Source organism: Hippoglossus stenolepis, chromosome 16 (genome assembly GCF_022539355.2).
Source record: "Hippoglossus stenolepis isolate QCI-W04-F060 chromosome 16, HSTE1.2, whole genome shotgun sequence".
NCBI classification, from domain to species: domain Eukaryota; kingdom Metazoa; phylum Chordata; class Actinopteri; order Pleuronectiformes; family Pleuronectidae; genus Hippoglossus; species Hippoglossus stenolepis.
In genome coordinates, this window is record NC_061498.1 from 20,667,267 (window position 1) to 20,694,343 (window position 27,077).

General features: G+C 40.3%; 2 protein-coding genes across 2 annotated transcripts in view; both read right to left on the reverse strand.

Moving 5' to 3' along the window:
* Positions 1 to 1,939: 1,939 nt before the first annotated feature.
* Positions 1,940 to 10,908, reverse strand: LOC118123515 (all-trans-retinol 13,14-reductase). Its single transcript, XM_035180955.2, has 12 exons — positions 10,525 to 10,908; positions 9,851 to 10,033; positions 8,168 to 8,306; positions 7,800 to 7,902; positions 6,841 to 7,036; positions 6,548 to 6,745; positions 5,543 to 5,662; positions 5,314 to 5,452; positions 5,049 to 5,158; positions 3,561 to 3,727; positions 2,549 to 2,708; positions 1,940 to 2,450 (listed from the first exon to the last, which is right to left on the reverse strand). Exons 1-12 carry the CDS (start codon positions 10,682 to 10,684, stop codon positions 2,302 to 2,304), a joined length of 1,824 nt encoding a protein of 607 aa, XP_035036846.2. The 5' UTR covers positions 10,685 to 10,908; the 3' UTR covers positions 1,940 to 2,301.
* Positions 10,909 to 14,991: 4,083 nt separating this feature from the next.
* mpp2a (MAGUK p55 scaffold protein 2a) overlaps positions 14,992 to 27,077 on the reverse strand; it is a 15,189-nt gene continuing 3,103 nt past the window's right edge. Inside the window, exons 3-14 of the mRNA XM_047344022.1 lie at positions 26,366 to 26,466; positions 25,896 to 26,051; positions 22,848 to 23,018; positions 22,541 to 22,648; positions 21,921 to 22,040; positions 21,700 to 21,831; positions 21,449 to 21,551; positions 20,468 to 20,536; positions 20,177 to 20,338; positions 19,594 to 19,796; positions 18,267 to 18,395; positions 14,992 to 18,139 (exon numbers count right to left, since the gene is read on the reverse strand). Of these exons, the coding sequence (XP_047199978.1) occupies positions 17,963 to 18,139; positions 18,267 to 18,395; positions 19,594 to 19,796; positions 20,177 to 20,338; positions 20,468 to 20,536; positions 21,449 to 21,551; positions 21,700 to 21,831; positions 21,921 to 22,040; positions 22,541 to 22,648; positions 22,848 to 23,018; positions 25,896 to 26,051; positions 26,366 to 26,466 (1,631 nt within the window). The 3' untranslated portion in view covers positions 14,992 to 17,962. The remainder of the gene's footprint in view (positions 18,140 to 18,266; positions 18,396 to 19,593; positions 19,797 to 20,176; positions 20,339 to 20,467; positions 20,537 to 21,448; positions 21,552 to 21,699; positions 21,832 to 21,920; positions 22,041 to 22,540; positions 22,649 to 22,847; positions 23,019 to 25,895; positions 26,052 to 26,365; positions 26,467 to 27,077) is intronic.

Here is a 27,077-nt window from a genome sequence, read left to right on the forward strand (position 1 = left end):
GATAGAGTCACGGGTGTTTCTATTGAAGTAAACATGACATTAAAACTAAGCATTTGTGTGTGGGGGAATTTCCAAGACATATTAAGAGAAGGACTGAATTAATTGTCTGCTGTGAAAAGACGGTTATAAATATTAGGTGTATCACATGTTGCTACAAGTCTCCACATCAAACAAGCTCCTAGGTGTGGAATATTCAGCCGTTTCCTAGTGAAACCAGGGACATTTCCAAGTTGACTCCATGTGGTTAGGGTTTAGTGTTGGACCAACAAAACTGCTTCTGGTGAATTTCCACTTATTGTATTAGCATTCCTTTGCTGCATTGTTATTTGGAGATAATACAGTATACTACTGTTGTCTTTAAAAATCAAGACAAAATTAAGTGTTAATGTTAACAACTCAAAGGAATCAAAAATGTCATCATTTTCTGTTGATCAGCAGCAATGCAACTGGGCCCTGAGAACCCTAAATTCTATGACCGGCCATGCAAAGACTGACTGCAATGACACCACGATCAGAAACCACCTATCAAGACCCAACATTTTTAGTAGAGAAGTGAGTCAATGTGACACAATTCCTGTGGTAGCTCAGAGGATGCATTGGTAATAATAAAGAAATAAAACAACAAGGGAATAGTCATATTTTCCCCACTTCCATAGTTTCCTGGTGATTTTTATTTGAACAGAGGTGATGTTTAACTGTTACCTTGTTTTAGATCCTGAGACACATAAACACATACTTAGATATGGAATAGGTCAACCAAATTGACCTACTGATTTATAAGCTTGTAAGAAAGGGTGAGAAACAATCTCAATGAGCACCATCTATTCTGTTAAGGGAAATAATAATAATGTTAATTCCACTAACACCCTCCTCTCCAGTCTGTCGCAGTACCACTCCTAAGCTTCGGAGCCTGGTGCCACTGCATGTGCCGTTGCACCTTTGAATGGAATGTAGGAGGGTCCGATTGGTGGAGTCTTGCAGTTGGAGGAATTCCAAATGAAACACCCTAAAAACACCACCATTGTATCAATTTCAAATCACCAGACTGATTCATCATCTAGTCATCGGATTTAATTGGAGCCTGTGGCATTTTGCAGATTATAATGCCAGTGAAAAAGTAATGCAGGTTTCAGGAAGTGTGAATGATTGTTGTGGTGTCCGACCTTATGAAGGGTCAGGGTAAATGGCTATGCCAGCAGCTCTGCAAGGCTGTAGTTATGCTAACAAGCTTGCAGTGGTGAGAACATGTTAATGTTTAGCAGCTAGAATAATTACCATATTAACCTTTTTAGTCAGATCACTAAAATGACATAAAAATATAAGCAAATTATATTGTTTGCCACCATTTATGGCCTGATAATTGGTAAATAGGCCGCATATTGTAGAGGTGTCAAAGTGATGATGTGTTTCTCTGTTATTAATGTTATTATACTTCAAAAGCAACAAACAGAAAATGCTTGGCTTCCTGCCTCCGTGTCTCTCTTTACAAATAATGCATTGTTGGTTTTATGGCTCTGATGCCATTCGGACTGATTCATCAGTCTTGCTTGGCCCTTCTGGAGGTGAATATGATTGTGGAGAAGGTGCTGATAACTGTCAGTTTGGACATTTTACAGATGGTAACACTGTTTAAAGATGGTTAGACTACAACAGTCAGCATTAATGTACTGATGTTATACGCAGAGATATGTCAGGCCTTGCTTTAGGATAAAAGCTGACTGTTATATTTGCCTCAGGGATCTGAGATTATAAATATAAATTTAAATAGTTGTATTCAAAAGATATGACAATGATAATAGAAGCTAAAGTATTTGTACAAAAAATGATATTTTGGCCCTTTGCTAAACATGCTTCAGATAACTTTGTCCCTGGGGAACCTTTCCTTTCAGCAACACGCTGCAAGTTTGAAATGAAAAACCAAACACACACATTCCATTTATCTCAAAAGCTTTATTTCACACATAACCTGTACCATCTGTCTAATTTGTTGCAATTTCCAATGACTGCATTGGCAGCCAAGTTAGCTACACTGCACTTGTGATCTGTCTTGTGATCACAGCAGACACAGTCAGTGATTAATAAATCAACTGGATTAAGGCAGATTAAGTAGAGGATTACTTTAATGTTGAATTTGGCTCTCAGATTGCGGGAAGACATGACATACCCTAACCCTCCACTCTTTTGAGTTTTTCCTCACGTCCTTTGTTTCCTTTCTCACTTTAAATCTTGTATTGATTTAAGATTATAATTTGTATATGTATTAAAACTACACTATTCACCTCCACTCTAACCCTGTCACTACTAGGTCATCTTATTTTTGGTCTGTTTGCGTTTGAGGTGGGTCTTCAGGGCCAGAAGGTCAATGTAGAGGATCTGATTGAGGACAGCAGAGGCACAGAGCAATCCGCCGTGCACAGCTCCAGCCAGGCCATTACAGAACACGTCCTGCCCTGCGCGCACACAAACACACACACAAACACACACAAATCGTGCAAGTGTGTCAGTCTCTGTAGAATCTAGACCATATTAAAACTGTACGTCAAGTCACCTGTTATGTAGAGTCCGTCGATTGGTGTCTGTGGTCGTGTCCGAGCAACCGTTTCTGGGGAGAAGCGCTCCAAGTTGTGTTCAGCGCCGTACATCTCGCCTCTTGGAGCTCCCAAATAGTGGACATTTGTTAGAGGAGTGGCAGCATCCACCATCACCACCTGAATTTTCACACATGCACATACACTTTGTATTAATAGGGGAAAGTACATCAGCAGTAGTTGGTGACCATTGCAGAACTGTTGGCCGATATTATCAATCAAATCAAAATTTGTTTGTATAATATTTGTATGTATTTCTGTAGCCAGAAATAAGCTTCATGAATTTACATCCTTCAAAACCAAAACGATAAGCTATAAGAAGCTGTAGTGGCTCTATAGATACAGAGGGAACCACATGCAGAGTTTGGTTTAAAAAAGAAAACATTTGTCCTGTTTTAGTTTTGTATGAGAAATAATCTGTGGCCATCCTAACACACCTGAAAACTCATCACCATTCATGTGCCCTGATGTAAACAAGAAGCAGAGAGTCTACTCTGCAGTTGGTTTGTGAGTTGTAGAAAATACAATGAGAAGTAAGACCATGGATTTCTTCACTTGGACCGACAACAAGGTGGATCTGTTACTGGAAGGAAGGGTTAGCAATGCTTGTAATTCTTCATCCATGTTACATTCACTACTGGGAGTAGTGTTGTGAGCAATTAGTCCCAATCAGGAAGCAAACATGGGCGTGTGTCATGGTTACTGAAAGTCTCCCTCAACCAGTCAAACCTAATACTCAACGCTGGAGTTTTCAAAATAAAAACATGTGTATTTTGGGGCTCGAAACTCCAGAGTAGTGTGCACTTTAAAACCAAAAATGTATCAGTGTGGATGGATGTGTTAAGTCAGTTGTTGATTTCTTCAGAGGTCAATCAGAAAAAGTGGTAACTTCCATCTGTTGTTTGTCTGAGTGAAGTAGTTAAAGTCCTTACATATGCATACAAGCTTTACATAACAGCATTGACACTATACCTTGTCTCGCAGTTGTGGAAATATGGTTAGTGCCCAGTCAAGCATCTCTTGGGCCATGCTGTTTTTCAGATCCAGGTAGTCCTGTCCCCTCTTGCCAAGTTTTGTCCCCTCCCATTCCTCGAACCACTCATAGCGAGCCATGGTTAGCAATGTCATACATGACTTACCTGCAGAGAGATGGGAAAGAAAAGAAAAAAGTTCAGTTCATATATTAATCAGTAAAAAAAAAAAAATTCTCTCCAAGAGGCCTTCAATTTGAGTTGGATTTATTTTCTGACAGTAAATGGGAACACATTCTCACCAACAGAGCCCATTAGATGTTTTTACCTCAACAGCATTGGGACACTTTAAAGCCTCTGACAACCTGCTATCGCCCTTAATGTTCTAGCATAATGGTTTCACTGACTGACTGGTCAAACTGGTTTAAGGAATAAATAAATGTTAGCATGTACAGCTAACAGGATAGCATATAGCTGCAAACTTGTTTTCTCAAAAGCAAAAATTTGGGGTTGCAAGTTATGAGGTCTTGAAAAAAATCTGTCCACTAAATGAGCTTGGAATAGTTCTTTATTGTTCATCTTACTGTCAAACCCTCAATCTTCAATACCATTTACTCGTCCATCCAAACCATTCAAGGCTTATTTTTTTGTGTGTTATGGTTTTCTTTTCATTTATATTGTTACGGTAAAGCTAACTAGCTCTATACAAGACATAAAGCTGCACCTTTATTTTCATCTCTTCTTAAAAGATCATTAGCTGGGGAAGAAATTTACTTTTCACCTGGTACATTTACTTTTAGCATTTTTATGGGCATCATGTGCATATTTGAGCCCTTCTACTGAATTCTTATTTTAAAGACCTCGTGGAACAGATGCCAGACTGTTATTTGATTCATATATGTGCTCAGTAAAAACACAAAACTATGGGGAGAATTAAGTTGGTACAGTAGCTAATAACACTGAATGTTCATCACACCCCTGCAGCACAGTTGGCAGTAGCTCAACATTGAAGGTGGTGCCTACATGCTCTCTGTTGTTAAGGAGATCTCGTGATCAGTTTGTGATTGGCAGAATTGATTGTCATGAGAGGAAGTTTAAAATTCCGGAAAGCCTTGTCATTTGAGGCAAGAAGGGTATAGGTTAGGGGCAGAATCATAACATGTTCATTGTTACAACTGACAGTATCCATGTGATGGTCAGCTAGAAATGAAAAGACTTCTTTTGTTTGATTGTGTCGGAACTCAAAGGCCCATTGCAAATTTGTAAGATGGATAACTTGTCTTTTGAAATGTTGAAAAGTTGCATCACTGTAGGCAGTTAGTAGGTGGCCAAATAGGACAAAGACCAACAGGGGAGGGTATCATGTTCACCTACGATAAAGTGGTAGCAGAAAGCCAGAAAGAAAAGGCTCAAAGGCGCAAGAGAGGAATCCAAGATGACAACTATTATATGAAATTTACATCTGCAAACAAGTATGACATTTTGTTACCTGGCTGTCGGATGTTGGCTGTGGGATCCTTGGCGGATGGGGAGGTGATGAACATCATGGGAATGTTCCCCAATACTTGATCTCTGCTCAGGGAAGAGTATCGCTCCATTCTTCACAGTTTTGTTTAGACAGACAGACAAACACATTGAGTGATCCCGAAAATTCAAAATACAGTAGAACAGAGACGACATGTTATAGTCAGCTGTGGAATTGAAGAGAAAAGTACAAAGACGGGGAAAGAATAAAAATATATTTAAAAACCTACAGTGAATCCAAGTCGTTGTCTTTATACATCCAGAAGTTGGTAGAAACGATGCCCAGCTCCTCTTTGGTTCCATCCAGACCAACAAAGACCAAGAAGGAACCCATACCATGACGTACCCTACCCAACAGTGACTGGATCTCTATGTAAACAAACAAATTTGGGGAAATATGCATTATGAAAAGACGGCAAACGAGAAAGAAGTACAATGTACTGTTCATATATGCTTTACCTGGTTTGTCCTGTACTTGCTGAGGTAGAAACGTCTGGAGGGTGTTGAAGATGCCAGCATTGGAAATGACAACAGGTGCATGGACCTCAATCTCTTCTTGTCCTTTACGCACTGTCACACCTGATACAAACAAATAACATTGCTTAATATGATTGCATGGTAGATTAAGAGTTATTAAGGGCTTGACAATAAAAAAGAAATTCTAAAGGTAATGGATCTTAAACTATAAGCTGTAGTCTTTAGATGTTTCACCTACTGATTCCAGAATCTCTCTTTAGGTTAATGGCTCACATTTACATTGTATCATTTTAGGAATCAATATTATGTCTATGCATTATATTCCCCTGAAGTAGAATGTAAAAGGGGGCCAACAATAAACCTCGGTGGGACCCCAAAAAAGAGGAGCATGAGGGGAGGAAGCATCACTGAGCATAACACAAACAAACCTGTTAGATCTGAGATGAACCAAGTCATCTCTTTTTGATAGCTGATTGATACATTGATTGACAGATTAATTGAAACCAATAGCTCAGCACAGTGTGGACAACACATGTCTGGAGCTGGGTAACCTCTACCAAGCAGACAAGTGAGTTGGTACTATTGGGGATGAGTAAAGCAAATGAAGCACGAAGCAAATCAACCTCAGTGAGGTTTGGGTTGGTTTGTTTCCCTTTTTTCTCGTCTTGCTGGCATTAACTGGCATGTAACATTGTCGTCTGTTAGTAACAAGCACATCACTGCCGGCTTTGTGCCTGTGACATAATTGACAAGCTTGAAAGGAAAAATAATGTGTTCTTTTATTGGTCTGTTTTTATAGACCTGAAGGGAATGCAAATGCCTTGAAATGTGCTTTTGGAGATTTCTGACTTTTTCTTCTGATAAGAAATAAGCTTTGTGTCAAGGAGGGAGGGTTTTACTGTGGACTTCCATGACCACAACGAGCTGTGCACACTTGCATGCAAAAGACCACTCCCCCATCAATCCGTGCACTCCCCCTTTTCTCACCATAGGCCTTCCCCTGCTGGTTGAGCAGGACGCGTTGCACAGGAGCCCTGACCAGCACCGCGCCCCCTGCTTGCTGAATGACAGAGATGATGTGAAAGGCAATCTCACTGGCGCCCCCTCGTGGGTAGTAGGCACCACGTTTGTAGTGGTGAAGGAGGAGAGCATTGATGAGAAAGCTGGACTCTTTTGGAGGGACACCTTCAAGAAAATTACAGAATAAAGATCATTGAAGAAGGCTTACTCAGTATGTAATCTGTTATCACTGCATGTTTGTGTATGTATATGTCCAGCACCATAGAACAGGTAGGCAGACAGGGCCTGCAGGTCCTTGTTCTGTGTAAGGCGGGACATCATTTCAGAATGGTTGGTTGTTGCCAGGCTGAACACTTGAGATATTCGATGTAAAAGGCCGTTATTAACCAGGAAATTAACCAGCCAATAGGGTATCATCTTCAAGATGGCGATAAGTGGTGTCCGCTTTGAGGCTAGCTGCAACAGGAGGCAATATAAGCATATTTATTAATCAGAATAAGTGGGGTAGTGCAGGGTATACGCAGGTATACAGCGTATACCTACTTATTTTTCTATCAGCCAAGTGTTTACCCACTTCTAGGTATGAGGAATGAGGAGTGGGGATTGGTTAGCTAGGGTCAAAATATCAGAGTAAGTAGGGTGGGTCATGCCTGGGTTTGCCTTCCTTGGAAAAATATTGACTGACCTTTACCTAGTTAACTGAATTTATTAAGAAATGCAAACAAATACAACCTTTACTGACGTGGAATTTTGAAAAATGAAGGTAACTACTCCAACAAAGATTGCAGCAGAAACGACCCTCTGCCACTACATCACTGCTAACCAGCAGCTCAGCTAGAGTTGGTAGTTCAGTGCCCGCATCAGTGAGCGCTCCGTCCCCTACCCCCGTCTGATGGTGACAGAGAAGCTGCCTCTTCTAACAACTTCAAGTGAAGATGTCAAACCCTGTGAGCACTTTATAACAGCAGAACCTTGTAAACTATGTTAATGACATACTGGCTGATTTACAATAAATAAATAAAAACTTGCAGTGATTGATGATCACTAGTGGTGGCACAAATAGAAAAGTAATGGAGTCAGGCTTGAGCCTTGTGGCACTCCACATGTTCATTTTGTCAAAGGAAATTTTGTCAAATGTTTTATCTTTACTACCTCCTCACCTCTCCCCCCTTCTCATTCTCCATTCCGTTGTGAATATAAATAGCTCCCTCTTCCCTACCTTCATTAATCTCATGAATTCATCAATGGCCCCCTCCTCTCCTGGAAACTGCTTCTTTAGACTTTCGGCCATCTCAGTCTTCCCTGAATGAATATGGTATTCCCTGAAAATGACAGAAAAGTCAGGTAGGACATATCCTCTCAAAGTGCACATTTCTAAAATTAAAATAAAGATTATGTATTAACTTATGGGTAACATTGGAAAGTATTATGAAGAATCAGAATTCATTTTCAAATTTTGTTGGATATTGTATGTTACTCCTGGTAATGAATTCCAAATTTTAATGTATAGCAAAAAAATTAAACCCACAAGAGGGTAACAAAAAGCTGATAAGAAAGAACGAAAGTGCGATTCTGTAATAACTGTACCTGCGCTGGTCCCCCTGACCCAGGATCAGTGTGTCAAACTGCTGTCCCAGACGTGTGAACTGCAGCTGACCCTCTGTAATCTGATCCAGAGTAATCCTGAGCAGGCTGTTCTCATGAAGCTGGCCCAGGTAATGGATACCTGGTGGTAGCAGAGTGGAGTTAAACCAAATCTATTTAATGATTCCAAATATAAAACACAAGACATCTGTGTCAAAGGATAAAGTAATAATCGGGTTGAAAAAACTACTCTATAAAAGGTAATCAGATGTTATCAGAGTCCTTCCTGTGTCCAATATGACAGTTTTGCAAGGGACTAATTAAACAATTTCCTTCTTTTTAGTAATCCCTGCCAGAAGTTTTTCTATAGGATAAAGTACAAAAGCTGCTGTAATTATGGAACATGCCAGAGAAGAGTCACGTTTTTAATGATCCTGAGTTGGACTTGTTAATAGCCCCAAAGTACTAATTATGAATGAAACCATTTCTATCACATTTTTTATGCTGCCAAAAATTTTTTAAGATGGATCATATCAACAGTGCTGAAACCTCAGATAGCAAATTGTGAAATGGATAAAGTAACAACCAGCGAGGATCATTAATGACGTTACAGATTGTTGTGCCTCGGACCATTATTCATTCATGGAGCTTGGTAAGTGTCATGACGTCATGTATCTGATCTCTGCTCATTTCTTCTGTAAAGACCTCAGTGAGACAATGAGTGACTTTTCAGTCATTGTGAATTATGAAACACTTTCAGTGCTGGCTAACTCTGATAGAGTCACTATAGCCTGGCAACATTTAAAGGAATACAACCACAAATCTTTCAACCATATTTCTATTTTTTCTTTTATTGTCTTATATTCTGGACAATACAGTAAGTAAATAGCACAAAATAGTTTCAGTAATTAGATTAATTACCTTAGATTAGAATTTGTATTTAATACGTGATTAGAAATCATGAATTCAAGACCACGATTGATGCATTTGCGTGCACAAAAATACATTTGTTTCTCTCCTCCATGGCATTTGCTTGGATTTATACTAATTAGCATGCAATATATTAAAAACAGTACTTGCTTCTATAGAGCTCCATATGTTAAACCAATTTTCTCTGAAAAACAAGTTATAATTTAGAACAAACAATTTAGAAATAACAGATCCACGGGATGGAAAACATATCCACAGCAACTGAATGCCTGCATCTGATTAAAGGCTGTATTTAACAAGCAGAGTTTTGCGGGGATATTACGGTTTAGACTGAAGCAGGGCTTTGTGTGACAGCATTAGTTATGGCAATACAAATATACAGAAGAACTCAGGACATGATGGCAGCAGGAGAACATGTGTGGCCTGACGTAGTGCAAGCAAATGTCAAAGCAGTCATTACATGTTTAACTCACAATAAGTTAAATATTCTCCTTTTTCTTTCTCCGTTTGCTAATTTATTAGAATGGCGAACTGTTCATTTTACCAACTTTGTTGTTTGAGTCTGCGATTTATTTTTGATTAGGAAACTCAAAACATACTGACAGACAAGCATAGAGCCTGTATAATGTGAGACAGCAACACTTTTTGGCTTAATATTCCATTTATAAATGGACACAAGATGAGTTAGAAGAAAGGATTCACCTCAGCACGGTGTGCACTGGTGTGTTTGATCATATATACACGTTGGCACCTTACCCACATCAAACTCAAATCCCTTATTCTGGAAGGTGTGGGTGCAGCCTCCCGCCTGATCATGTTGCTCCAGAACTAAAACTTTCTTCCCGGCTTTGGCCAAAAGTGCTGCCGCCGTCAAACCTCCCACACCACTGCCTATCACCACCGCATCCAGAGCAGGGGGAACACGGTCCAGACGAAAACCTGCAAAGAGACAGAGAATAGATTCTTTGAAAATCTGTCTGGTGGAAGATTCTGAGGTCAGTCAACATAGACATCTACTTAAAGCTCTCAGAGGCGGTCTGCAGTCCAAAAGGTCCAAAGGGCCCAGGTCAGATGGATGAAACCACCGTCTACAACATCAGTCCCAGGACACCATAGGTTACCACATAATAATTTGTAAACCTTGCTTGCACCTTGAGTTCAACCACACAGCACTGATTGTAGATGATCGAAATGATTTCAGAAAAAGTAAATGGTTGTAATCTGAATTATACTGTGCATACTTTTGAATTCAATTTCACTACAGATTACAGAATACATGCCCTTAAATGTAAAACATGAGGTATTCGCTTTGAGATTACTTGAAGAGAATATGGCATTTTTGGATTCCCTCAGTATTTTCTCACATTATAACACTGCAGCATTCTCACAACAAAAGCCATTAGACTTTTTGTCAACTTGCTTGTTTTTACCTTTCTTCAGCCGGTCATCCCTCTGTTTGCTGTCTGTGACCAAGGGTGCTGGTGGCCTCAGACACTTCTCACTGAACAACTTGTAACGCTGTCGAGTGGTCAGGAAGAAAATGACCACCACCAGCAGAACACAGCCCAGTATACTGAGCAGCCACCACATGGCAGAAGAGAGCTTTGTACCAACTATACAATACCCAGGTGGCTAGTGGAGAGAGCAGGGTGGAGAGGAAAGGAAGAAACAGGAAGACAGGAGAGGAGCAAGTCCAGAAGAAGAGGCAGAGAGGAGGAATACTCTAAGTGAGCAGTGATCAATAGAGGGTAGGAGAGAAGGATGAGGAGAGAAGTGGGCAAGACAAGAAAGCAGAAAGCTATCCTCCGACAAGGTCGTCCCCCAAGAAGAACAGTAAATTGTAGAGGAGGAGAGGGATGAAGTGAAAGATGGAGTGGGGGAAAAGGAGGATATGGTCATAGAGGTTATAGGAAGAGCAATGATCGGACATCAGACACATGACTTTTAGAAAATCTGACTTTAAAGATACCAGCAGATAACATTCTCCACGCCAAGGTCATGAGACTGGCAGACACGGACAGAGAAGAGAGAGCTGATTGTTAAGCGTTTCATCAGACTCGGTTTTTCCAATAAGAATTTGTCGCCCATTATTGAACTGCCTTAGGATGAGTGTATTTACAAAAACTTTGCTGTATGGCTCAAGTAGCGGTTCCACTGCATGAAAGTGAACAACGAGGCTTTGGGAACTGAGATGTTAAAGGAGCTCTCTCTTATCGTTCTCCCACCAATATGGAGGCGGATCTGTTCAGGTTTGTGGCCCTAATTCGGAACTATTTGTAGCATTTCAGCAAAAGAGAAACAGTTTGAAAACCTGAATAGTCGGTTCCCAACTGGAGAGTGACCCGGCATGACATTATTGGGCTGGTCATATTCTACATGTTGGAATCAGGTTGTAACCAGGATGTCACAGTTGCACAAGATGTTTTCCCCCTGTGCTTTTTCATGGAAAATAATGTATTGGATCCAGAAGTGGTTCTTCATAGTTAAAATATTTTGTCTTGCAGAGAACTTTTTAGAAGAGTTTGCCAACAACTGTTTGTAAATTGTTCTTTGATGTACGCCCACATGTGTACCTATAAAAACTGGTTCTGTGAGGTGCCGAAAATATTGCCTGAAAAAACTTCCCAAAATAGGTTCTTATATCAATCATTTTCAATTAAGTTATTCGTTGACTTACCATTAAAGTAAGTTTTTTAAATTGGTTTCTAAACCTAAAATATCAATGATTCTTTGTGAATTTCTCATTTGTGCATGAATATTTTCAGTGAGCCCATTTGGCACGGACTGGCTCATGGTTCAGACACACACCGGGAGAGAGAACACACCAACGGCTGTAAATCAAACAAGTGTGGGTTTAATAAAGCAAACTACTGACAAAAAGAAACCCAAATGCAAATAAGTCAATGAGAATCAGTAATGTAATGCAAAATTGGTTCTCTTACATACTCGGAAGGGCAGAGGGGGCATTCATTCATTTCATTCATCATCACACCCTGGAGCATATATGACCTTGGTGCAGTTCGTTTGGATGGTGTGGACTGGCAGGGGACAAACTGCCTCCCGGATATTTGGGCTGAAGAAAACATATCACAATTACTAGAAATGGTGCATAACAACACAGAGGTATTCAAAATATTTTTGCAAGAAAATGAAGGAGGGTGGATTCCATCGAACTGTTGAGCAGTGTTGAGTGAAAGTTAAAAAAAATGCGTCAACAGTATATCAAAGTGTGCGCTGCTTTCCAGAAAAGGGGTAGCTCTGCAGATGTAAAGGACACATTTGTATGGTATAACGACCAAGACAGGATCCTGAACTCAAGACCCATTGTGAGCCTGGTAGATGTTGTTGATTTTTGTTCACAAAAATGATGAAGTACACAACATGCCATTATTACTCTACTGACAAAAGTGATGTGGGTGTCATTTCTCTTCAGAAGGCACCTCCATCTACCATTGAGCCTCCCAAATGCTCTCTCTACTGTCATCCCTGCCTGACTGAGCCAGTGGTTGAACTAGATTTGTTCTGGTGTAATACCTCTTCCATCAGGAAAGGGCTTCATGAGCCATGAGAGGAGAGGGTAGGCAGAATATCCCAAGGGGAGTAGAGGGACATCCACCATCCTTGAGTGACTCTGTCAGCCCAGCTCCAGCATCTTGTGGGAAGTGCCACTTGTCCCTGAAGGGTTAGGGGTTAGGGTTAGGGTTAGGGTTAGTGATAACTCTCAGCTCAGCTGCAGATGGAGTTTTGATGTAGTTGTGCCTCATGTTGTTATTAATAGCTGTGTTTACCTCTTGAGTGATCATGCATGCTGTTGAATCCCCTTCTCCAATAGGTGGCAGAGGTACCTGAACTCCAGGTTGGTGGCAGCCCGCAACTCAACAGGGACAGGTTGCCGGTAGTTGGTGTTGTTTCTGAACAGACTTAGGCCGCAGGAGGTCACATACAGTAAGTGCATGAAGGTATCCCTTCTCATGCAGACGTTTTGCAGCCACTATCTGTCAGTCCAGGTTTCACTCACATCCTGCCACCATTGACAAGTTTGTGGTAGAACCCACACGCTCCTGTGGCAGGGGAGAAACACACAACTTTAAGGTCTTTAAATGTTAATGAAATAAAGTGACGAATATGTTAATGTAAATATGGTCTGGGTAATGAAGGCTGATTGTGCCATTTATAGCAAAACATTTTAATATTTACTATTTTTGTTTGTTCTAATTAATTACTATTAAATGTATAAAATGTAAATGCATGTATTGTTGGTTTTTAAAAATATTATCATCAAGATCAGAATAAGTTTTATTGCCAAGTAGGAGCTGAGAGGACACAGACGTTTCAGAAGAAACAAGCCTGAATTGCGCAGACGTAAAGTTTTTATATCGCCCCGTGTTTTATGTTTTATGTATGTTTCTGTTGCGAGTCTGCTTCACATTCATTCTTTATATATTTTTATGGCTGGTTTTAGGGCCAGCTGCTGCCCCCTTAACATCTGTACTACTCCCATAATAAGTGAGAAAATTATATTGCAATCTGCATAATCTGGTTGAATATGCAGATTGCAATATAATTTTCTCACTTATTATGGCAAATGCAAACAAGTTCGACTTCATCAGCGCATGTCGGTCAATTTGCACTCCAGATCAACACCACCATACACAGAACCCCACTGTGCTCCATGATGTACCATGTACAGGTAGAAATTGGGATTTGGGATTGTGGTATTTTTACCTGCCCGATGGAATGACCAATAACAGAGGAACATTTCCAACACGTGGCTTCACAATGCATCATTCTGGCTCTGATTCAAACCAGAAACTGGACTTTATGGTGGGAATAGGGTGAAAATGTTATTTTAGAATATAGGACATGAAGAACTGAATATCCCTTGTATGTTTGAGGACTAGATGTTAGCAGGTGTTATCGGCCACCAGCGCATGTTAGGGACATAACCTCAGTTGGGCACCTTAGTGTCATCAAGTGTTTTGGCCTTGTGATCTACAATACAGTACCAAACTTGAGGGTACGCTGAGGCTAAAGGTAAATCTGACTGGCTACTGGCTTGTATGGCAGCACTGTGTTGCAATGTGTGAATGAATATTATATGATCTGTATATCAGTTATGTATGTCAAATGATTTAATGATTTTATTCACCTGAATTTCATGCAGTTGTTTTATTTTGAGCATTTTATTTAAATTTTAGCATACAAATTAAAAAAATATGTATAAACACATCTTTATGTGGAAATATGTAACACACTGGAAGTGTTAAAAGCAACACAAAATGTGTTGTCCTAAAATAGAGACTCCAGTTTTGAGAGGGATCCTTACTGTATATGTGACGACTTTCGCTGTATACCAAATTAAGTTATTTCTATTAATCTTCTTGGGAGCATGAGGAGCAAGTATCAACATCTGATTCTACAATCGTCAGTCCTACAACAAAAATACAAGGCTCAAGGCCTAGTTGCTGTCTGTTTTTAGAGTTGTGTTTTCTGAAGAGAGAGGCTGCTGATATTTTCTGTGGATGAGATGTCATGTCTGTCTTTCTGCTCCTCTGATTGGCCAAGATTTCAACAACCTTGCTCTTCAATGTACGAGCGCAATCCGCAAAAGTTACACCAACGCTGATTTTGTTGTTGATCACTGTGTTTCATTCCAGGCTGAAACGACTGTCAACAGTTGATTTCCCACTTGTTATGTAGAGAAGAAAAAGGGATCAAAAAACAGATGCTACTAAGTTATAATTTGGGAAAAACACGATTCAGGGTCTTTAGTGCTTGACCTGTACTAGCTTACGACAGATAGTCTTTTTTAATTTGTCTATTGTATGTTGCAAAACATAGAAAAATCAATACCACATTATGATTGCACCGAATAAGTGAAGATACAGACAACATGGTTTTATTGCATTCATGGGACTTTATAGAAAAGAAGGAAACAGTGAGGTTTTGGGATGTTCTTGAGAGAGAAACAAATGTTGTGTATCTCAACACCAAACACTCCACAGATCCAAATATAGCTGCCAGACAAAAATCTGCTGAAGCCACTTTTAAAAGCATTGAGTGTAGACTGAGAGAGCAAAATAACTGTCAGTCAATCGTCAGTACATCTGTTTGACAAACATCAATTTATCATTGTACATTAAACGTTTGCAGTAGCTGCCACAATTAAAGATCTGAGTACAAACAAGCTGCTCAAGGAGTTTTTTGCGGTTGGCACCATGGACAGTGTTACAGGTACGGTGGCCTGAGGGAGGAGCACCACAACGACATCAGAAAGCAAATGAGACGACACCAATTTGTTGTGAAGTTTTCAGTTGTGCTGTTCACTCGAAGGCCGCTACACATGTCTTTACTGACATTCAGAAAGTTATCACAAAAGTGTCACATACTGTAAATACAAGGCAAGAATCTCATACCTACTATATCAGTATCTATTATATCATTGTGCATCTAGATGCAATCTACAAACTGTGAACAACTGAGTGAAGAAATACAACAAAGATTTTGAATTATACGACAAAATAAAAAGTGCAAATTACGAAACAAGAGCATGTGCCAAAGTGTTATGAAATACAATGTTGTAATCAAATCCAGCTTCTGTACAGTGTTTACTGTGTGTATATGTGTGCGTGTATGGCATGAGCTTCACACCATGTACTGGTCCTCTCTAAACCATACTGGGGCTCCTAAGTGACACTTGTTTATACTTGTGACTGATTTGTGTTCATGTAGAGTATTATTTTTTTGTCATTTGCCACATTGTGTTTCCATCAACTTTTCCCAACCGCCCACACACTTTATACTAGATTGGAAGGTTAAGCTCTCTGTGCTAACCAGCTTACAAATGCAATCACAAACTCATTAGCTAAGGTTTCTGACTGGAAACAATGTCATGCAACCATTCAAGAGAACGATTTTAATACCATTTGATCATTTCTCATAACTGTGTGTAAACCATGTCTCCTCTGTGGTGCAGCCTTAAAAAAGGTATTCTCTGTGGCAAAGCAGTGCAGTTAAAGGTTCAGTGTAAAGGACTTAGTGGCATCTAGTGGTAAGGGTGCAGAATGCAACCCCATGACCCCCCCTCATCCTTCTCTTCCAAACATGTAGGTGAAACTAAGGCAGCCTTCAGGTCATGTAAGAACATGAAATGCCCTCTCTAGAGCCAGCATTTGGTTTGTCTGTTCTTGACTACTGTGAAAACATTACAGGGCAACATGGCTGACTCTGTCAAAGAGGATCTGTTCCCTATGAAGATATAAAGGCCTCATTCTAAGATAACTAACCCACAATGATTCTTTAGTTTCAGATTATACACTAATGAAAATATGAATCAGAATATTATATTTTGTTTTACGATAGATCCACATAAATCCTACACACTTGTCCTTTAACAAGTTCATCACAACAACGAAGTAATGGCTCAGGAAAATAAATACATTTTGGTGAAGCAGAAATATGAATGAAAAGTCATGACCCACCATTTTTGCATCATTGCTCAAACTTCAATACGTGCATCAGTAACACATTACCTACTTTGGCCATGATGAGCATCAGCAAAGATTCTGGCCAATCACTATTAGGATGGGTTAAAGTTAAACATCACATTAATCAGCAAGTGATGCGCTCCAATGAGGAGATAATCATTTGGTGAGTGACAATGGTGAATTCATTACGTTCACTTTGCACATCTGTGAAACATTGGCTTCAAATACATGTACTAAATACCTGTAGTCAGCTAATTGGCACTATTATCTATGTTTAAATAAAAAGGAATTGCACATACTGATCTAGGTGTAGCTGTAGTGCCGTCTAGTTAGCTAGGACAATGTTTAAGATAATCTAAACCCAGAGACCTAAACCTAACCGTTGCTTATACCGTTACTGAATAATTCAATTCTTAACACTCACGCATGGTTGTGACAATACATCATATCCTCATTTAACCCCAATATGGTTTTAGATGCGTCTTGTCCTTTCTTTATCCTGTGTGATGGTGATTGAATTGAATATGCTCATCTTCTGACCACCTCTATTTGCCTGTGAGTGTGTGTGTGTAACGTGTAACTACATTAAACAAAAAACAAGACAAGAAAGGCAAAGCTTCACTCATTACCACTGACAGAGGATGAAATGACTGAGGTTAACTTGCTGTTGTCAGCTGATCACACTGAATTTGTTCAGTATAAAACACAGGTGTTGCGTGTGTTGGATTTACTGTGTTTTACTTTTGTGTTGATGTTAGATTTGCTTATTACTGAAAAGTCAAGTCAAGTAATTGAGTGTATAGGTTCAATGTTTTGTCTGATAAAGTAGATTTGACATCGTAGCTTATCGATCAAGTGTGACCATCAGCATTGTCAACTCTCATGAAATGTAAACAATGACAGTCTGCTGATGATCGTCAGTAATGGCACAAATCATTTAAAAAACATACAAACATTTTAAAAATGCAACTCACATGCACGCTTGCAAACACACACACACACAAACACACACACTAACAGATTGATGTGGATGTAAAATCTGTGAATTTCTGACATTCAGGGCTTCAATCTTTTATTGCACCCCTCGTTTTTTCTCATCCTTCCTTCCTGTCCTCAAAATATAAACCTGTGTAACTATGGATGTCTTATTCTACACTTTTTCAAAAAAATATTCTGTAATTTATCTTGCAGAGCTGTTGCTTTAGTAATAAAAACGTTTTCTCATGCAAAGCTACCACTAAGGGCAAACTTAATCTCTGTGGAAATGTATGAAACTCTAAATAACAACATCCATTATTTATACAGTGGTATATTTTCAGTGCCTTTGCTTTCTTTCTTGCTCCTTACATTCCTCCCCTCCTCTGTCCTCCACCCCCTCTTTCTAGAACACCCAGGTGACGGGGACCCACTGTGGGTTTTTGGACACCGTTTCCAGGGCGGCTTTGACCGTGCGGTAGGTCTCATCCAGGTTGTCATTAACGATGCTGAGTTCAAAGAAGTGACCATATGCTGTCTGGATTTTAGCAGTCTCGTCACACGTCCTCTGCATCTCTTCATCCTGAGATCGCAAAAAGAAAACAGGAGTTTGGTTTTCTTATTGAATTTTTTACAGTTTATACTGTCTTCACTGCTTTCTGAGCATGTTTTCACTTAATGTTTTTGAGAATATGGTGAGTGTTTCTTACCGTCAGTGTTTTAGTAACAACTGCTGCATCTACAGCGGACTGGTTCATTGCCTTGAGCACCTCGAAGTCTGGAGACTGGAGGAACACCACGTAGGGTAAGAACTCAGAGGTCCTCAGCACTTTGAGAGACTAGAATGCAAGAACACACAAAGCTGTTTTATCTCTCTGAGTTTTTTTTTTTAGAACAGCTGGGTTTTGCCCAACTGACTGCTTAGAGTTTCCAGAGAAGTGACAGTGAATGACTCACTTTGTCTTACAATGTCAGCTGATATAAGATGCCCTCGAGAAAGACCCATGATGCTTAACTCACTGAATTGACTGACTGTTAGGGGCAGCTCCAAGATGATCTAACTGACTATAAATATTCCAATTTCAAACCAGTATGATGTCATGCAGAGCCACATACTTATGTTTTGTGTGCACTAAATTTCTGAGGCTTTTCTGCAAACCAGTGCTGGTAAAGTCTATTCATTCTTTTTCCAGAAACATATAAGGTCACTGTGACCTTTGACCTGAAATCTTATTAATTAATAATTGATTAAGTGACAACTGATCACAATTTGTAGTCTGGCCAGAGATATCATGTTTAAGAGGCCAAAAACATGCTTTGGGAAGCCACCATGACCTTTGACCATCCAAATCTAATCAGTTGATCAGTGAGTCTAAGTAAACTCTATCATCAAATTTGAGAGGATTCTCTCAAGACATTTTAACATAAAGAATTCGCAAGGCAAAATACAAATCTGCAGCTTTTAATGTAATAATCCCACAAATGTAAAACATTTTCTACAAATGTAATAGCTATTACCTTATACACCTGCCAATGGGTTTGAGTCAGCCCATTAGAAAATATCAAGGGTTTTGGGTAGAGCAGGTCAACATTTTTTAAAGCAGCGAGTAAGTTATAAATAACTTACAGAAACATTGTGTGCAATATAGGCTGTTCATTAACAAGTCCACCTTCTATGCCTTCTCTTCCACATTCTCTCTGTCTCTCTCAAACAGGCACACATTCCTTGTCAGTTCACAGAATTGTTGGCGGGTGTTACACGCCGTTTAATATTTTATGACAACTGAAGTCTACCACAGGTTCTCTTTCATGTTTGGAAGGGGAAGATGAGGTGAGGGGTATTCAGCTGCAACATGCAACTACACCACTAGATGTCACTACATTCTACACACTGAACCTCAAGACATCCATTTACATCCTATTAGGACTGATCCAAATTTGTATTAATCAGAGTGAGCAACACAATCTCCTTATTTAATCATTCATTTTGAACACCATTGGCTTGACTTGATCATAGAGCTGAATGTGTAATATCACCTGAGGGTTAGCATCCAGAATGCAGAGACGTCCGGCCTCCACCACCTCATGTATGGAGTCGATCTTGATTCCATAGAGGCTGCCGTCATACTCTCCATGTTCAAGGTAGCGCCCGTTCTTGATATCAGTTTCCATTTTGCTGCGGCTGGTGAAGGCATACATCCGACTTTCCCGCTCATCTTTTTGGGGCTTTCTGGAGGTATCTGAACAGACACAAACCCACAGTCATGTATGCATAAACATGCATTCTCCTTTTGTTTCTTCTTTAAATTATTTACACTTATTGAAGTTATCATAATTCAGTTTTACACATATATGATAGTATGTATTAGTTTGTTTCAGCTTTCAAACAATTACATGCTGCTTTTGAAATATTTTTACAGAAAGTTTTGAAATCTTGAAAGATTTTCCAGGAAATTCCCTCTGGTATGAGGTCATGGTATACTCTCCTAGGTACTACACACTATACAACTGTCTGACTAAGAAATTAAAAACAATCCTAGAGAACAGCACCACAGCTCTGTTATCTCAGTTACATACTGGGGGGAAAAGATCAAAAATCTTCAAACATGAGATTACATACATGGGATGGTGGTACCAAAGAGCTGTGGATCTTTCAGTAGAAGCATGTTCTTCAGTCTCCGCCTCCCCACACCCTGGGCACCAATCACGATCAGAGTTTTCCTCTTAAAAGGTGGGACTTTGGCTACCTCCTCATATAGCAATATCTCATGTCTGTCAAACTCTGAGAGGAAGAAAGAGAAGAAAAAGTTTTAGTTGGAAAACAAGTTAGAACTAGTGGGGATATGAAGTAAAAACCTATAACTTCAGTTCTGGGTTCTGCAGATGTAATTTTACAGGGCTGGTTTGTTACCTGCATTTTTGGTGGTCACGTACATCATCTTCTTCTTCTTCTTCCCTCCAACACCAGTACAAAGATTTCCTGTCACATAAAAGCAGCTTCACATCAGTTGCTGTAGAGTACTAAAGTCATGCTAGCACTAGCTGATCAGGGGCATCTGCTTCTTCATTCATAAACTATTACTTAATCTTCATTTAATTTGAATTTTCTTGAAAAAAGTGACTAGAAATTTTCAGACATGTCCTCTAGAGAACTCCAGAGATGGGGACTTTCTCCGCAGTTTGCCTTTCACACAAGCACAACGCAGCAGGAGATTCTCAGCACAGACACATTCACAACAGCAGAGAATACCTCTGCAGGGTTCAGGAGAGGTAGGCAGAGGCAGGACATCACATATTAACTCTTATCACCACAAACATTGACTCCTCCAGACTTTCTGCAGACTTTATACTAGGGGGGCCAGAAACTCCAGAGGCTATAACTCGGATATTTGCTTAGATTTTTTTTTAATCTGCCGATGATTGAGTACTTTATTTAGATTATTAAGTGACTTATAATTCCTCAGTGATATATTTCTGAATGAGGATATTGATAACCCCTGATATGACATTGAACAAATTTATGGATTCTTGCAATTATCATTTTGGATCTCAGTGGTTCGCCTTCATCCGCAGCCCACTATCATCTTGATATTCCGTCTTCACATTTCTTGTTCTGTCAGTAAGTTCTTCAGACATCAGACTCCTTGTTTTGCAGTACATGAACAGAGCAGGATTATTTGGGTGATTTTGAAATTTAAAACTATCTATTAGCCTTGGGATTGTTAAAATTCTCAGGTTTTTTGGTATTTGGGGCATTTCAAATTGACATGAACTTTTTAGATCTGGTCTTTCATCATCAGATGGCAGTGTCAAACAGCAAGAAGATTTACAAGAAATGTCAATAACTACTTTCTTTTTTCCATGTTTTCATAATTTATTGCTTTATTGTTACCTGCTGGTGCCAGTTCCACATCTCTCTTGACGAATGCTTTCCTTTTCTCCTCGAGCATCTGACTGGGAATCAGCCCTGTGCTGCCACCCTCCACATGACGGGCCTGTGCAGCACATGCATGCACAAAGTGATTGATATATTTGTAATAAAAACAAACACTTGTGGTGTCATAGGATTTCAATCTAATATGTATAATCCGCCATGCAACACAAAATGAAGTGTTATGTACACATGCTGTTTCTGTACTTCACCTGCCACCAATTGACATCATCCTGATTGACTATCTGCAGGATGTCCCCTGTCTCAAACCTTAGGCCCGCCTCCTTACAAGGAATTAAGTTGTCATTGGCCGGGTCGTAGTCATAGTGACATTTAAAGAACACCTGGGGAAACACAGTTGGAGTCTCAGCATGATGTCTTGTGCCAGTGATGCACCTGACAGTATGATCATGTTAGTGTTTGTAAATGTCACCTGTCTTGGCGGTATGGCTTCATGGTAGCTGGGCAGTATCTTCAGAACCACACTTCCGCTGGCTGCTTGCAGTTCCTCCTGGATCACCCTGGGGTCTTGGCCCACCTCTCTTCCATTCACCTGGCAGCAAGAACAAAGATGTTTCTAGATTGACATGTAAATAATTACATTTTGCAGTACCTTTAATGGAAAACTATAGCTTACCAAGGAGTTTACAAACTAGAAGAAGTAGAGATAAGAAAACCAGAGGATCTGAGACAGAGCCATGAGGTACTCTATTTTTAAGCAGACTTTTGAACTTTGAGGCATGATCTCAAATTACGTACCATAGAAGGGTCAAGATAAGGTTTACTGAAAGAGTTCTGCAAGTGCAAGTGCAAGTACACGATAAACTGTTCATGACGGACAGGATAATTGCAGCATCATCTGAGAGTTTGAGATAGATCCTACTTGGGGTAAATTACATTGAAGAATGGTTGGGCATTTTGGAGCATACACTTGTTGAAGTTCTTGCCAAAAGTTAGATGTCTAAATACGAAATACGAAGCTAGGGCCATCAGAAAGTTAGCTCAATATAAAGATTGAAAACATCGGGGCCTGACTACAATGGCCAACCTTACCTCTTTGATGATATCTCCAACATGCAGCAGTCCTTGCTGGTCTATCATACCACCATGAAGGATGCGGGCTATCACCAGCTCACCAGCCTCCACCTTGAATGTCACCCCCTGAAACACAATTTATGTATGTATGTGATTAATTGTTGTGTAATTATCCATTTCTGTGGTTAAAAAGAAGAAAATCTGCACCTACAGTTGTAACTAACAACAAACTACACATGACGTATATCTTGGAGAAGAGAGGGGGCAACTAATCATTGGATGAACTCAGTTGTGTCAACTGTGTTTACTCTTTAATGTTACCTACCAGATGCTCCCCCGCCACTTTCCGTATGCCCACCATGCGGACTGCATCAGGTGGTGGGTGCTGGTTGTGTGTGTGGCCATCCTCTGCTTCATGATCCACTCCATCACAGGGGCTAGGGGGTGGGCTATCACATGCCTGGGATGCCACTGAATCATGAGTCTCCAGTAAAGACTGACAAAAAGATCACAGACAAAAACTATTATTACAATTACCACGTTGAGTTCAACGGAACAGTGTCTCTGCACGAGACTGACTGTTTACTTTCCACACACTCTCCCCAGAAAAGTCTTCCTCGTGTGTGGCACCTCAGAGTACTACACCCACTAGCTCCTCCTACCGGCCAAACTCACCATCAACTAAACAACATAAGCAGCCTCCCAAAAACATTACATTATAACTCTGCTAAAATACCCAAAAATATATGGAAACTAAACAAACATGCAAATAAACCAAAAAAATCTACTCTGGCCTTCACTAGCAGAAAAGTGAATATTGGTAATGTAATTTACAATTCCCTAAAAACTCTGCCTCCTCATCTCCCAGATGTACCCATAAAAATCTGCCTTTTAAATGTAAGGTCATTAAACAACAAATCATTTATATGCAATTATTTCATTAATAATATTGAAAGGAATGCAGTGCTTTGAATGAAACAACCCCTACAGCCTTCTCTTATGCTCAGAAACCCCAGCCATCTGGCAGAGTCGGGGCAGTCGCAGTCATATACAACATACACCGTTTTCCTATAAGCCCGTCTCCTGCGGGGAATTTACTTCATTTGAAAGCCCAACATTTTGTGTTAACAAGCATCTTCCTATTTATTCCTCTTAGTCTACCGGCACCCCAAACCCAATGGCAATTTTCTCTCTGAATTCTCAGTTCTGCTCACTATACTTCTGCCTAATTATGAACAGATCTGCATTATTGGTGATTTTAATATTCACATATAACCCTAACCCCCTGCGCAAATTATACTCAGGCAGGAGAATATCTTTACCTCTTAGAATCCCTCTGTTTTGTTTTACACCCCACTGGGCCTATACCCATGAAAAGGGCCATACTCTCAATCTTTTCATATCATATGGCCTGTAGTTCGATAGTACGGAACTTATTACTACCAACAACAGATGGCAAATTTTCGTATGCATTGTCATCACTCTTTTTGGTCCTGCCCCTCATACCTGACACTGAACATCAGTTGAATTCATTTAATGACCTCTGCCTGGCAGCATTGGATTCAGTTGCTCCAACAAGAACCAGAATCCGATCGGTCTCAAATGTGCCTCCATGGTTTAATGACACCACCTGCTCTCTAAACAGGGAGGTTCGTAAAGTGGAGCACATATGGAAAGCCAGCAAACTGGATGTTTACTATGAGCACATGAAGGACGTGATAAAAAAACACTGCAGGGAAAGAGGCACGTGCAAACTGGTTTTCTACCTTGACCTATCAGAATGTCCAAAACTCTAAAGTGCTTTTTCAAACACTTGACTAGATTGTGGGAGTCCCACCTAACTTTCATTTGCATGCATCACCTGACCTCTGTGAAAAATGTTAAATATTCTTTACGGAAAAAATTCAAAAAATCTGATCCATGACTGAGAGCAGCCAACTCCATAGCCTTCCTGCCCCTGATGCTAGACCAGTTTACATGCCATCCCTTAGCTCTTTTTTCACCAGTGACTCTATCTGAACTCAATGATATAGTTAAGCGGATGAAGCCATCTACTTGCCCCTTGGGTGTGGTTCCCACCAGACTACTGAACTTTGCCTACTTTGCCTACTCTTGCTCCTTTCATTCTAGCAATTATAAATTGCTCCTTGACTTCTGACTTCGTCCATTCTAATTTCAATACTGTAGACCACCACATACTCACTGACAGACTGGAGAGGTGGGCAGGAATCACCCATATGCCTTTAAACTGGGTCAGCTCATACCTTTCCAACCGGAGTTTCTCAGTGACTTTGACCGGCTCTTTCTCATCATTGTGTCCCGCAGGGTTCAATCCTAGGTCCCATTATATTTTCCATCTATATGCTCCCCCTTGGCAACATCATCCGCGAACATAATGTCCACTTTCACTGCTACGCTGATGACACACAGCTCCACATTTCATCAGTCCTAATGACCAATCAAACATTGCAACTCTCCACAAGTGCTTTGCTGAAATAAAACACTGGATGGCAAACAACTTTCTACAACTAGACCTCTCCAAATCCGATGTAATTGTATTTGGTCCCACCTCCAGCATGGAAGATATCACTACAAACCTTGGTGAACTAGCACCATTTACTAAGTCCTCAGTAAGAAATCTGGGTGTGGTGTGGTATTTGACTGAAACCTGAGCTTCGAACCCTACATTATCATTTAAGAAACATAGCCAAGGTTAAATCTTTTATCTCACATACAGACCTGGAAAAAAACTATTCACTCCGTTATTTCCTCTCACCTCCGGTACTGTAACTCCCTTTATAGTGGTCCTAAATTAATCCACCATCTACAGTTAGTCAAGAATGCTGGCGCTCGGCTTTTAACACAATCAAAAAACTGTAACCATATCACCACTGTTTTAGCATCCTGGCACTGGCTGCCTGTTTATTTTAGGATTGCTTTTTAAATTGTTTTAATTACTTTTAAAGCTAGGCATGGGCTGGATCCCTATATTTCAGACCTTTTATCTCCCTACGAGCCAGGACGCAGTCTGAGATTGTCTGGTAGAGTGTTGCTAGCCATTCCAACATTTCGCTGAAAACGAAAGGATATAGAACCTTTGCCGTGAGGGCCCCTACACTTTGGAACAATCTACCAAAGAATAGCCTGTTTTATCTCTCTCAATGAGACTCATCTTTACAACATTTTATCGTATCATGATTATTAATTGAAAAAGAAGGTGTATAAAATCTCCCCTTAATTGTCAGTTTCAGAGACACTACCCAGATGAAGTCAAGGTTTCAGAGAGCAAATTGGAGATATTTTGTCATCGTACTACGTTTGACACTGTGGTAATACATTGTGGTGACTCGGTATAGGTTTGTTTCTTCCACACCTGGAAATGAGGCTTTGTGAGTATGCAGGAAAGCTCAGCTGCAGTGTCCGAACCGTGCGTGAAGGGGTCCAGATCTCTGAGGATCTCCAGCAGGAGCTCCACGTTGTTCTCCCTCACCGGTGAGAGGTGTGGCTCCCTCAGGCTTTCCTCGTGTTCCTAACACACACACACACACACACACACACACACACACACACACACACACACACACACACACACACACACACACACACACACACACATACACATATATATAAATATAAATATTCACAGTTATATAAAACATGGATACACACAGACACAACTTCATGATAGAAAGATGTGCCAGAGATAGGCCAACAGTAGCTATGGGGGCTGCCAAACTGCAGAGTCACCAATAAGCAAAGAAGCCATGCCCACATACAGACAGGACATACATACAAAGCCCTGTGCTTTTTGTATTTGTCTATGTATGTGTGCATGTGCCACACCTGAGGGCTCTCCATGATTCCTTTGAGGTAGATGAGGTCCAGGTCATTGGCCGTGGTCGAGCTGGTTGTGCTGTCACTCATCACGTCCAGCACCTGGGGCACTGTAACAAACAAATATACACACACACACACACACACGGAGAGAGAGAAAGGGTCAGGGGGGCATTAAAAGGAAACAAGGAGCAACAAATGAAACATAGAAAATGACACAGTGACAAATGAGACAGAGCCATTTTGGCTGTTACTACAGAGCTGCAGGTTTTCATGTCCTGCAGATACAGGTAGGGTTGGTGATATCGATAGTAAATTACTCTATTGCAACATCAAGAACGAATTGTCAGATTCTTTAATTAGATTTAAGATTTGCTTTGGCCTTTTGTTTCTCTTGCTCACTCCTGTGGCTCCCTCCCTCCCACAGACACAAGAAACACATCCTTCCTGGATGAGTGCGTGCAACGTACTGTAGGTCCTATATGTGAGTTTTTTTTAATCGGTAAAGAACAGCAAAGAGCCAGGGCGGAGCCAAAGAAGTGAAGTGTCAAAACGAGTTCACTAGTGTTGTGTTCAATGATAAAAGATGGAGGCTGACGAATCGGTTAAAAAAAGAAATAGCCCTGAAACAATCGTAATGCAGGGGTTTGTGTATCAGATGGAAAAAGTTGAACAGACAACGGTTACCAGCAGCACAAATTTGTTTCACCATTTGAAATGC

Bases quoted from the DNA above. Each gene is read 5' to 3' on its own strand.
- LOC118123515 (XM_035180955.2), bottom strand. From the start codon at position 10,684: ATGTGGTGGCTGCTCAGTATACTGGGCTGTGTTCTGCTGGTGGTGGTC. The intron at 5,159-5,313 runs GTAGGTTTTTAA...AAAACTGTGAAG, and splicing joins GACAACGACTTGGATTCACT to AATGGAGCGATACTCTTCCC. The intron at 3,728-5,048 runs GTAACAAAATGT...ATCTCTCTGCAG, and splicing joins AGCCAACATCCGACAGCCAG to GTAAGTCATGTATGACATTG.